Source organism: Sinohyriopsis cumingii, chromosome 4 (assembly GCF_028554795.1).
Source record: "Sinohyriopsis cumingii isolate HCF-2022 chromosome 4, ASM2855479v2, whole genome shotgun sequence".
Classification (NCBI taxonomy): Eukaryota; Metazoa; Mollusca; class Bivalvia; order Unionida; family Unionidae; genus Sinohyriopsis; species Sinohyriopsis cumingii.
This window is the reverse complement of record NC_142964.1, coordinates 142629448-142643111: the sequence shown is the minus strand read 5'-3', so window position 1 is coordinate 142643111 and position 13664 is coordinate 142629448. Positions and strand designations below refer to the sequence as shown.

Below are 13664 nucleotides of genomic sequence, written 5' to 3'. Positions count from 1 at the left end.
ATAATTCTTTTTTTATGTTGGTTTACAGATTTTGTGTTCATCTCCTGGTTGAACAGTGTTGAGTGCTTCTACAGGATGGAAATTGTCACCTGTGATCTGCATTTATACATTATTGTCTCACCACAAAAATGTAATGTGCCTACAGTTTCAGAGAAAATGAATTTTCACTCTAAATTTGATAAAGTGTTATGTCAGGTAAAATTTGGAATTTACAAATTCAAACAAAATCTGATGCACATATGTTTATTAAGTTTGTATATTAAAACCATTTTTTGCCTGACAGAAACCTTTAAATGCTTTCAGGGTTTTGGGTTCTCTCCTATCCACACATCTAATAATTAGTGACCCAGTTCAGCCTTTTGGAGACATGAGCATCAGCGGATATGACGATGAGCTTTTGTACCTTGCTAATGAACTTGCTTCTAGAATGATGTCAGCTTTTGACAAAACAGCAACAGGAATTCCATATCCAAGGGTGAGTGCTTGTGTGTGTGTGTGTGTGTGTGTGTGTATATGTGTATACCATAATATACTCGCATATAAGCCAAATAATTTAGGAAAAAATAAAGACCTGGAAGAAGGGGGGTTGGCTTATCTGGGGGCCAATGTCTAAACTTGACAGTTTTTAGATCTTTTTGTTGACTACTGTAATGGTTGTAAATCTTGGGACACAAAAGTTTTTTTTTTAACTGTATCCTAAAATACAGGCATGTTAAGAAAAAGAGTAAGTTTTGGTGACCCGACAATTATTAAACTGCTACATATTACTGTGATTGATTTTGTTATTATTTTGCATGTGCATATTTTCTGATTTCTCCAACACAAAGTTTATTAAAGGTAAAAAGAGACTTCATAATTTGCTGGCTGGTTGAGTTTACCAGGGAGACCATGCTGAACTATAATATACAGTACTTACACAATGTATAGTGTCACTTAAATCATTACTTATTCCCAAACATATTAGATGCAGATTTTGCTTTATTCATTGTTTCGACCAAATTGCATTCTTCCAGATAACATTTCAGCTTGTCCTTAATAGCTGTTTCATTTATGTTGAATCACGCGCTCACAAGTTACTCAATTTCAATGATATAAGCGATCCTACAAATTGAGGTAATATTTTTAATAAGGTATGCACTTTTAATTGTACAAGGCACGTAACCATTATAATTTATATGTTCATGGAGAGTGTTAATAATAAAGGCTAAAATTGTGAATATAGATCATCAAAGATCATCATCAATCTATTTTAAATTTCTGTTTTGGCTGAACAACAACATAACTTTCCACACAATGGAAAGCTTGATGTTTCAGCATCTCCTATGTTGATAGTCGATGAATTTCTTTCGTTTTGTGACAGAAGTACAGGCCAGTTAATCATTAAAACCCTGAAACTAGCTTGTGATAAGAGGGAATTTTGACAGGTAACTATACAAGTACATTGTTGTGTAATTGCCTTTTATTCCTTAATATTAGGAACACTGTACTGCAAAACCTCCTGGAATCCCCTGAATATCTTCACGATTTGAAGATAGTGTATTTATTTACTACAAATGATAATGATTAATTCTGATCAATTTTATGTGAATTTTTTCACAGTTGTGGACTTTGTTTATTCTGACATTTCTTATTGTAATTCTTTTAGCTTGTTAATTTCAATCTATTTTGGTAATTCTTGTTATTGTAGTTAAGCATGATGAAGTGCAAAGTATCAAAAACAAGGGGAAAATGTATGATGTCTCATACGGAATAGTGAAGCATTTTGAGTAATCACCCATAGACAGCATTGTTTGTTGGCATAGTGGGGGGGAAGTTCCCACCCACCAAAATTATACTTACTATGTCGATTTTGACGATTACATCTGGCAGATTGGAAGAGCATGGGGTTGCAGAATAGCTTGATTTGAATTCTTCCTAGACACTGTTAGAACTGCAGATGTGTCAGCTAGTACTGGAAGCAAAGATACAGTTGCTAAATTTGGGACGTGGGTAATTTGGAGCTTATATGGAGTTTCCCCTGACCATCTAGGCTGCCCAGTTGGCTTAAGTGCAACTGTATGTCCAAGCGTGGCCCTCAGGTACAGATGAATGGTTTTTCTTTAGATCATGATTATTTGATTGAACGTTTATTCATGCCATATGACACCATTCCAGCTGCCATCCTTACCTATTGTCAGTCACTTAAGTGAGTCATTCTTCATACTGGTTGATAGTACTGTGATATGGGGATCAGGCTGACCATTTCATTGCACCTTCTGACAGTTCCTGTACCATCCATCCAACTGACATCCATGCATATTTTACAGCCAGCAATTGAGTCAACCATCCAGCAAACTGTCCGTCTTACTCTCCAGCCATGCAGTAAAACATTTTCAGCCAACTGAACCAGCAAGTTACCAAATGTCTCACTCTAGATAAGAACATTGTGGTGGTTATTATGAATACTCTGGTGTTCTACAAGGTAGAAAAACTTTCTTTCACTCCACGTCGAAGCTTGTTCATAATATCATGGTAGGATATTCAGTGCTGGCCCTGACATCACTTGCAGACAACAATTGTGTCAGCAATCTAATGCTAGGATTGACAAGGTCATTAACATGACTGCACGCCATTCTTTGGCTAACGCTCTGACAGCCTTGGCCAACTTAGATTTAGTGGGACAAGATGTCTGTTCACTCATCATCACTAAAACTGCACCAGTCCATGTCATGTGACACCTTATGGGTTGCCATTAATATTTGTCAGCAAGATAGAGGAAAGAAGGATGCAGACAGCATGTCATTGATGGCAGGAAGACCAAATACTACCCAGTATCAGCAACTTTTTCTATCTCAAATTTCAGGAGACAACAGCCTCCTAAAAAATTAGGAGGCAGTTTAATAAGAGGTTAAGAAACAAGGTTTCTCTTTCCCCAAGCACCATTGACTTACCATCTGTTCACCCATGTGCAACCTACTGGTTGATGCCAGACTCATTCGTTCCATCATTACCACAAAATAAATAGGTAATTATGTGTGAGTGGAGCTTTGGGTTTAATTTATCCATCCTTTTCCCTTTCATCTTCCCCATTCATTATGGACATAACATCAGATTTGGAGAAAGCCAAAATTTTGCAGCAGGAGATAAGGTCATTACTTGAGAGGCAGGCAGCAGATTATTTGGAGACCAAACTCATGGGTTTTTTTACATACTCTTTCTGGTGTCAGTGGCCAGTGGAAAGCTGCGGGTGGTCATCAACCTTAGCCATTGCAACAAATACACTGCCACAGTATGGTTCAAGATGGAAACTGCTCGATAAATCATACTGTCTGTCAAAAGTCACGAAATTGCGATCAGTCTAGACTTGAGGTACAATATATCCATGTCTCCATTGATCCTGTCAAATGCAAGTTCGTTCCTTTACCTACCAAGGAAAATTTTATTATTTTCATGCACTCCTGTATGGTCTCAGGATAAGTTCATTGGTGATCACAATAATTATGAACTGCATCCAGACACTGTGTTCTGATTTACTTTATCAGCAGAAAATGCAGCGTATTTGGATGACATTCTCCCCCCAACAAAACACATACAAGTTATATATTGATGAAGGGCATAAATGATCTCAAGTCCCTGTTAGGTTACATATGCTTTTTAGTGAATTGGAAAAAAGACTGGTCTTGACTCATCTCAGCATTTTGTCCCTCTGGGAATGTAGCTTATAACAATTTTAACTTTGTCAATCTCCCTCACATACGTATGTTATGGATTATCAAATTTGCAGTCAATTTCCAGCAGGGATTGGAATACTTTGTGATCTTGGAACTCCTTAGCTTGCAACTTGCAGCAGAGGATCTGGTTCAGTTTGGCTGGCTTTTCCTGTTTCCATTGCAGATGGCCATGCTGGTCAACTGGCACCTCTTTTCCAGTCTACTCAGTCGTAATGTTAACGTGATCGGGGAATGTATTCAACAGAGAAAGCAAACTTTTTCTTTACTTACATGATCACATTACAATAAAACCCTCCCAACTTTACCATGAATGCAAACATCCTTGTTGATGTATCTCTCAGCTTAAAACGGGCACCACCTAGTATTTATCATGGGAAGGTAAGAGTATCTTCCTGTCTGGTATATAGACATAACATAGGAACTTTTCATCTTTCAGGAGTTAGTGGATTTTAATTTCATAACATCATGGTGATCAGTTAAGTATTCTTGGAGAAACATTTACTATTAACAGATTGTTTTCCTCACTCTTCCCATTTTTTTTATATTTTCTGATCTTGAAAGAAGTTATGTTTTACTGGAGCAATCATTCATTTTCCTGACTTCTGTATTCCATGTTTGCAAGATTAAATTTTGAGGATTCATGAATCGGCCTGACTATGAGAACTATACACACTCCTTTTATAACAGGCTTTGACAGTTTGACTGATTCATTTCAATTGACTGTTAAAAACACCCATTTTAATTAACAATGAGTTTCATATTTTGACTGTTGAGTCTTTAATTTTGTGCTCCAATCAGTTTTGTTGCTGATTTGCAGATACCAGAAAACTTAACAACACTGAAATTTCCCTACATGTAGTTAATCCCAAAATTATTTTAATTGACTAATGACACCCATGAATTTTTCAACTTTGCTTTCCTGATTTTCCTTGCAGATAAATCTTAGAGATGGCATCCCTCCAAATTGTGCAAATGAGACGTGTACGGCAGGGGCAGGCACCTTAGTACTGGAATTTGGTGTCTTATCACGATTAATTGGAGACCCTATGTATGAAAACTATGCCAGAAGGGCTGTAAGAAGACTATGGGAATATAGGTCTAATGTAACAGGGTTGCTTGGTAAATATCACACCTCAAATTCAATGTGTAATGTAAGATACAATCAGTTAATAGTTTTTAAGAGTTGTCTCCCTTAGACTGTAAAACCTTCTCTATAAGGTAAGTGCTATCTATCACTGTGTTCTTGTGAATAAAAGGCATTGAGTAAGCTGTTTTTTAAGTGATACTAACACACACAGTTAAGCAGAAAAGATATATGGTGTCAGATTTAGATAGAAGAATGATGGTTCTGCCACCAGCTTTAATTGCCTTTCCTCCTAAGTTCAGTATTATGTGAAATTTGGCAGCAAACTGGGAGAATTTAAAGTATGTATGGCAGAATTACAAGTTGTTTCAGAGAAACCATTGAGAGTTGTGATGCTGCTCAAATGTTTTGAATCAGATATTGTGGAATTTTTTCACAACTTCAAGTATGAAATGAGAACAGGAAATTCTGCACAATTTTGAAACAGAAAAAAATGTTACATTAGCAAGACAAATAACATGTATGTATGAACAATATAAATTATAAATTGACGTTCATGTACTATGAAGGAACATTGATCCCTGTGTCTTGGCACAAAGGAAGCTTAGAACAACCTGTACTTATGGCGGGAAATGCTCTTTTGAGATATGAATTGAAGAAGACAGTAATAGAAATAAATTGTTGCAGCTTGCAACATTGACTGCACTGCTTTTTCAGTGCAATTGAAAAAACGGGGTGGAAAATGAACATCATTGATCAAGAAAGTAGTCATGATAAGACATAAAGAAAGTAAGGCAAAGTAATGGCAAGAACAGTCTTGCAATAACTAATTATTATGCCCAGTGTGGGATAAGACATGTAAAGTATAAGTGGAACAAAAAACACTTTGCAGCCAAACATGAAGGGGAACTCTGAGAAGATAGGAAAAGAACAGAGGAGGCAATTGTTATGAGAGATTCTAGTTCTCATAGTTATCAAGAATATATGCTAACCATTGAGACAGTGGAATATCTTGAAGACTTTATAATAAAATTGTGTGGAAAATCCATCAGATTCCATCTTTACTTTATCACAGCAGGAAATATCAGAAATCGACAATAAGAACATTTACAGAGACAGGAAACTCAAGTAAAGCATGTAGTCATGTAGAACAAGTCTCAGAAAAAGCTTTGTGTGTGAGATGAATAAGGATTACAAACCACAAGAACAACAAAGAGTACCTGTTTGAATTAGCAAGACAAGATTGGTTAATTGTGCACCGGTGTTACAGAGATGGAACTGATTACAGTTAGGAAAGAAAACATAATTTTGTGTTTCAGTCCACAATAAACGTTGTGCTTGCTTATGAAGATACATTTTTTAAGGTTAAGGTCTTCTGCCAGGCACTTCTTTTTGAAGTTAATCTGCAAGTAAAGCCTTAATATTACCAGTATACAAAATACTGTTGGCAGGCTAAATCTAGCTGAAGACTTGTGATTTCCATCATTGTGTTAGTCATGAAGATCAAAAACAGTCAAGCTTTGTTTTAATTGACATTTTATAAATCAAAAAAAAATATTCATTACACAGTTGCATAATTGAAGATATTTTGCCTGATCTCAGCAAATCATTTCTGTGTACCATAGTTGATGCATGCAGCAGATTTTGTCAAGTTGTGTTGGATGAGTGGTCCAACTGTTTAACAAACTTTGGAACAACATGGTGAATATACAGGTGGATGTATTTCCATGATAGTAGCCTGCTCCAGAAGAGTCCTGGCATGGCGGGGAGTGAATATCAAAACCAGATGATCTGTGAGAGACCCCCAATCACCATATTGCAGCATTACTTGAGGTTGTAGTTGTATGGTTTAACTCCATTTTTCAGCACAAGATAGGCTATACATTGTGGCCAGTATTAATGGTGGAGGAAGAACCCGGGAATACTCCAGAAAGAACCACCGACACACGAGAAGCTACTGGCAAGCTTTCTCACATACCCAAATTGGCCGAATCCGAGAATCAAACCTACACAGACAGGTGAGTTGGCAGTGATCTGTAATGGAGAGCGCTTTAGATCACTCCGCCACTTGGGTCCCATATCTGGAGGTAAAGTATATTTAAAAAAACTAGATCTAGAAATCCTGTCATGATGCCCCCCACCTCCAGCGGTATCACAAGAAGTGCAAAGAAACATCTGGAAGACCTGTTAAGAACCCCATTTCCCCTCTCTCTGCAGCACCACCCTCCTGCCACATCACATAAGGTGAAGTAAAGCAGATCTGGAAGACCTGTAAAAAAAACATTCCTCTCCTGCAACAACACAGGAAGGTGAAGAAAGTATTGATAAGAATTTAAGCTGTTAAATTCAACCATCAAGACTGGTTATATTCAAATAAAATCAGTGTACACTCATGAATTGATCAAGTTACTCACGGTTGTTGCTCTTCTTTGCTCTGAAAGCTCTATTCTTGAATAATTATTTTCCTCAGACCTGGTGTATTAGTATTTACATTGCAAGATAATTATTTAGCCAACATGGCATGCTTTTCAAATTAAGAAAAAGGAAAACATTTTACAGGCCAGCTTAATCCTGTTATGTAATTATTAAGTGTATTTGGAGTTCTTATAAATTTTTCCAAGGGTAGTCATTTTAATATCAAGATATTTTCTTACATGTTACTGAGGCTGTTTGAGGCATACAGCAATTTTTTATGGGTTCACAGGAAATATAATCAACATACAGACAGGAGAGTGGGTTGGACAGATGAGTGGACTTGGTGCAGGGATGGACTCCTTTTTTGAGTATCTTTTGAAAGTAAGTAAAGATAGAACATCAGTATTTTATAGTCTGAAGCAGCCATACTATATTTCAAACATTATGTAAGGTAAGGGTAAGATCATGCATGTGTAAAGTATTTTTTTTTCAGATATCAGATTCATTTGTTGACAAACTAGTATTACAATAGTCAGGTATTTTGCAGATATTACATATTCATATATTCTTAAATAAGGTTGGCTTTTACACTAAGTAGAAAGAAGTACATTTAACAGTATTGTAATTATTAGATCATGTCTGTTGGACCATGTATGCTCAATGTGAATTTACCATCATTTGATGTCCAGTATTCTTCAACAATTGCTATTTTCATGTCCTTCTAAAAGAAACTTGCAAGACCAATTTCAATCAAACATGGCACAGATCATCCTGACATAAAGGTCTTTCAGGTTTATGCAAGCTATGCCAGTCTGCCAACAAATGTGGCAGCCATTACTGAAAATAAAACCTTTAATGAATGTCTCTAAAAGCACTGAATAAAATTTGATTATACTTGACAAAAAAAGCATTCTACCTTGAAAAGCTTTCAGGTTTGAATAATGAGCCTGATGTACCAAAAAATATGGCCACTGTTACTAAATATAATAAAACCTTAAAACAGCTATAAATTTCTAAAACCACTGGATAGATTTGAACCAAACTTGACAGCATCCTGGCATAAATACTTTTCAAGTTTTTACAAACGATGCTGATCTGTTATCAGACAGGCTACTGTTGCACACAGCAGAAGAACCTTTAAGCAATTTCATCACCAAAGCCACAGAACAGAAATTGAGCAAACTTGACAAAAAAGCTTCCTGGGATGAAAACTTCTCATGTTTATACAAATAATGCCAATCTGCCATCAATACAGCTGCTGCTACTTTAAAAAAAATATGATAACTGCTAAACAGAATTTGATCAAATCAAAAAAGTGATCTAGCTTGAATGCCTTTTAGATTTTTACAAATGATATTATTCTGCCATCAGATATAAGACAGAAACATAAAAATAGAAAAACATATTACAGCATTAAATATTTCTGAGAACAATGATGAACAGAAATTGTCCAACCTTGACACAAGGTATCCTGGCAATAGGGCGTTCTGTCTTATGAATGAAGCTGCAACAACCCTATAACCTTTGAAACAAGTTTTGCTTCATAAGATATAGAATCAACAGGACGAGAAATTTCAACAAAATCCATCCTACTGACTTGTATTTCTTGCCCAAGTGCTCCTGCATTTGGCATTAGGTAGATGTCAGTCAGGTATGCAATCTCATAATAAGTCTGTTGTCTTTCAATGTTGTGGCTAAATTCGAGTCCACTATCAGTGTCAGTCCCAAGATTGATCCCACTGTCTGTGTTGTATATATGTTGTCACCCTTCGTTTCAGTGTCAGTCCCAAGATTGATCCCACTGTCTGTGTTGTATATATGTTGTCACCCTTCGTTTCAATATTGTGGCTACAGTAAAGTAATTTTACAGTACTTCCTCATTACAATGCTGTTCATTGGTTATCATAGATGTATATTTCCTTATAATGAGGGAGTGTTGTGTTGTGCTCGCCAACCCCACTATTGTTTTATCAGTATTTCAGCACAAAATTATGTATGTTAATATTCTTATTAAAACTTGTAAACTTCATTCTAGTTTCCACATGATCTCTTAGCTGAATTAGGGACAGTACAACCTGTCTACAAAGGACACCCAGGAGATCACATCCTTCATGGAAATGTTATTTTCTGGGATGTGTCTGTCATGGTTATGAGTCATCTATGGATGTTGTCCTTTGTGGACATATTCCTTTATTGACAGATACCTTTATATATATATATATATATATATATATATATATATATATATATATATATATATATATATATATATATATAAAAATTACAGTTAGCAGGCCTGCCAACCCTTATGATTTGACCATATAGCTTGCTGAAATGACCCTTAAGTTATGGACTTCGGGAATAATAGCAAATATTACACAAATACAGTAATTATGATAACACCGTGAAACTGACTTTCCTGTGTGTGTAATCTGGATCCATCTTTCATGTTAGCTTCAGTGGAATTAGTAAGGGATTCAGTCTAACTTTTACTGTATTACCTCAGATGCTGTAAACACTCCATATTTTAATGGAGATTGTCTGCCTGCTCAAGCTGGTGCCTAATGGCATTTCTGGATATGGCAAACAAAAGCACTTTAAGGATGAAGGAAAATAAGGCTCCTGAAACATTTAAACATTTATTGAAGTATAAAAAATGAATACTGAGGTTCTTGAGAAAAAAGCATGAAAGGCAACTATTACATTTATTGTGTGTTTTGTTGGTTTGAATATGCCTCGTGGTCGGAGAGATGATTGCCCTCACTAGTTGAAATTGATCAAACAAAAGGAAAAAAAGCACAATAAAACAAACCCAAAGATTATGTCAGGTGTAGAGATCTAGCAAAAAGTCTGTGAGCTCCATGTGGTTTGGAACTGCAGTTTCTGAAATCATACTGGAAGTAATTAAGGTCAATGGATACTTTACAAAAAAATTAAATTGTTAAAGCTACGTTAAAAATCCAAACCACATATATAGTGGTTTTTAGCAGGTGTCCTTTGTGTGCAGGTATCTGCTGTGGACAGGTTCCCTGTACTTTGTCCATCTTTTTGTTCTATCCATGTAACCTATATTTTTTTCTACCCATTGTCTCTATCCACTTTGCAGAGCTATATTCTCTTTGGAGAGGAGGAAGATTTGAGGATGTTTAATGAGTCCTATGAAACAATAAAATTTCATATGCGAAGAGGGTAAGATGCTAGTATGGTGCATATAAATTAAATTATGGTATAACCTTTTCTTATTGACACCTCATTCATTTCAATTAATAAACTCTTCCTGAAAATATAACTTGAGTTTATAAGATTTGTGCAAGGGAGGAAATTTCCTTTTCTCACATTCTTATGTGTATGATTGTGTTTTCCTGTGTAAAACACCAGTGCAGGATATACACAAAACTGCATGTGTTTTGTTCTGATTTGTCAGAAAGAACAAGTTTTATATGGTGTATGGCTGTGATATGGTGATCAGGTCAAGTCATATTAAAAAACAAGTTCTTTCCCTAACTTGGAACAAAGCATGAATGCAGTTTCGTATTTATTACATACCCCTTATTGTATGCTTTCTAAATAGTTTTAGCTTACTGTATGAATGCAGATCAAAACAAATCAGGATTTATAAACGTTTGATTCACTGCGTCAAAAAATATCTACACATGAACATGTAAGAAAAAATGTAAGTAATTTGAATAAAGATTGAATAGCAGTATCAAATGCCGAATCAAGCTTGTTGGATTAAAGGGGTATGTAATAAACCTCACACATTTCTCCTGACGGGACTGTTTTGACTGTCTACTGTAAGAATAATGCACACAAAGTAGTTCATCACTTGAACATTCTTTCACAATAATCAAAATAATCAACACGTTTACATACTAAAGTGAGCAGTGCTTGAATTTATGTCATCCAGTAGGCAGACCATTTTGCACTGATCAACATAGATACATGTATGTCTTTCTTTGAATTGAAAAAGCCATTGCTGTAAACATAATATTTAACATTTTTCATTATTATTTATGAGGAATTTATAAAAGCTATTTCATTATTTTATTTATTTTAATTTATTTTAATTTATTTATTTATTCCATTAATCTTATGGATAAGAGTAATTTTTAATTTTTAATTTTTAATTAATTTTTTACCTGTCCACATTTGTATCATTGCACATGCTGTCAGTAGTAAACATAACCACAGCCCTTTCAACCACTCTTCTTTTTGAAAACAAAAATGTGGTAAAGCATCATTTAAAGTTTACACAGAACATTTCATTGTAAACCTAAAACGTGATGATGTATTTTATGGTGAAAAAATGTTTTGCTGTTTGAAAGTTACATTAGTATTCTTCATATGACATTTTGCTTTAACTCATATTTTTTGTTCAGAAATGTGAGAAAAAGAATCTTGCATCAGACACTCAGCAAAGTGATGCAAAATTATGACCCTTGGGTTGAATTTTTCTATCCTACACTGATGCATTTGAATTATTCTGTCAATCTGTAACAGTCTCATGTAGGGAAGATTATTTTTCTCACGTGCTGCATGCATCATGTTATGGTGAAAACATTGCAGATTATGGAAAGATCTGTATATTTTGCACTTTTCAATATATGCATTGATGACATCGAATGAATGATATTATCAAGGAAACGTGAACTTGTCTATCGAACATGAAAGACAGAATTTTTTGTCATTCCATTCCACTGTCATTTACATTGTTGTAGTATTATTAGTTATGTACTTGCTCAGACCTGCCAACCCTCATGATTTTGGCGTGAATTTCACGACTCTAAATAGTGATTCACAAATTCACACTGCATACGAAAGAATCACAGATTCCCAATTTATCGATCGGCTTAATTGTGAATAAAATAACTTGTATCCCCTTAAGTGCTAGTCAGAATAGCTGCAATGGTCACTGATAACAGTCCTGTATTGCTAGTCGCGATGTTGGTAGAAGTATATCCAGTTACAGTTTGCCCCATAGCAAGTATTGTAAAGGATAATTTATATTTAGAACAGAAGTTTTACAAATACTTCTGAGGGGCCCCGAGTGGTCTAAAGCACTTACTGTTACAGATCACTGCCATCTCACCTCTATCTGCATGTTGTGGATTTGGCTAATGTGGTTATGTGAGAAAGCTTGCCAGTAACTTCTTGTGGGTCGGTGGTTCTTTCTGGGGTTTTCCCTGGTTCTTCTTCCAGCATTTATACTGGCCACCATGTATAGCCTATCTTGTGCTGAACAACAACAACAAATACTTGTGAAGAAAACCTGGGCTGAACTGATTTTATTTAATGGCACATATACATACTCATAGCACCTGTAAATTTTTTTTAGCAAACACCAAAAGAAGACAGCTTTTTTGAGTGTAGGAATTTTTTAGATATTTGCTCGAGTTCATATTTTTCCATGCATGTGCCAATGCCTCTAATCGTTAATCATTTAACATTTCATCTTAAGGATTAATACCATTTTGTAATTAATCTACACAACAGTTACAATGTTTTCACTCCCATGGAAAAACATATATTCAACAAAATGTGAAATATCAATTGGAGTACACCAAAAATTGCCCTTGCAGTCAGACATCAAACATTGGTTACATTATGCTTTTCATACAGTAGTATGCCACAAATTTTAGAATTGGGAATGTTCTTAGAGGCTGTTGCTTGCAGTTTACATGTCAAACATGTACTATCTAATAATATTATATAGTACACATATAACAGCTCCTGTATGCATGTGGCAGTATGATGTGAAAAAGCACCCAGCAGATTTCAGCTCTGGAGTATGCTAACCCACCTACTCAAGCCCCGCAAGCTGCCAGTGCTGAAGCATTGTCTGTGAGCTTTCTTGTTGAACATAACCTGCCTTTCTCAGTCGAGATCAGCAACAGTGACAGTGAAAGAGTATTTCCTATTGTAAGGAAAAATAAAACAAACTTTAGTGTCTCTTTAGGTGCTGAAAATTTATAACAGATTAAATAGCAGGCAAGAAGTCTGAACTGCTTTGAAAACATATTTATCATAGCAAAATTGAGGAAGTTCAAGACTGCCACAGATTCATATCATGACAAATAGCCTGAAGCTTGTGTGTATGAATAAATTTGGCTGCAAATAAATTTGTACTTGTAATCAGTGTAAATAATATATTTTAGTTTGGGATTTTCATATAATGTAGTACTGATGTTCAAAGTGGAAGGAGTTAGTGTCATGGTATAATTTTTCACTAATTGTTTTAAAAATTCACTAATTTTTATCCCACTTTTCACTGATTGCGAGTCAGGAGGGTTGGCAGCACATTTTTTGATCAGGGTTTGTGCAGTTTGCAATTGAACTAGTCTTATAAGTGAGTGTATATTATAGCCAGTATAATGCTGGTAATTCCTCTCCATACATACATTTCTCCTTTGAATAATTCCCTAATAACACTAACATCAGAGATGTAAGCTTGCCAC

General features: G+C 35.4%; 1 protein-coding gene across 1 annotated transcript in view; it reads left to right on the top strand.

The window, feature by feature from the left end:
- The window catches only part of LOC149802227 (ER degradation-enhancing alpha-mannosidase-like protein 1), a 55239-nt gene that overhangs the window by 8948 nt on the left and 32627 nt on the right, over positions 1–13664 (top strand). Inside the window, exons 4-7 of the mRNA XM_089956658.1 lie at positions 304–475; positions 4646–4829; positions 7499–7590; positions 10316–10398. Coding sequence (XP_089812784.1) covers positions 304–475; positions 4646–4829; positions 7499–7590; positions 10316–10398 — 531 coding nt within the window. The remainder of the gene's footprint in view (positions 1–303; positions 476–4645; positions 4830–7498; positions 7591–10315; positions 10399–13664) is intronic.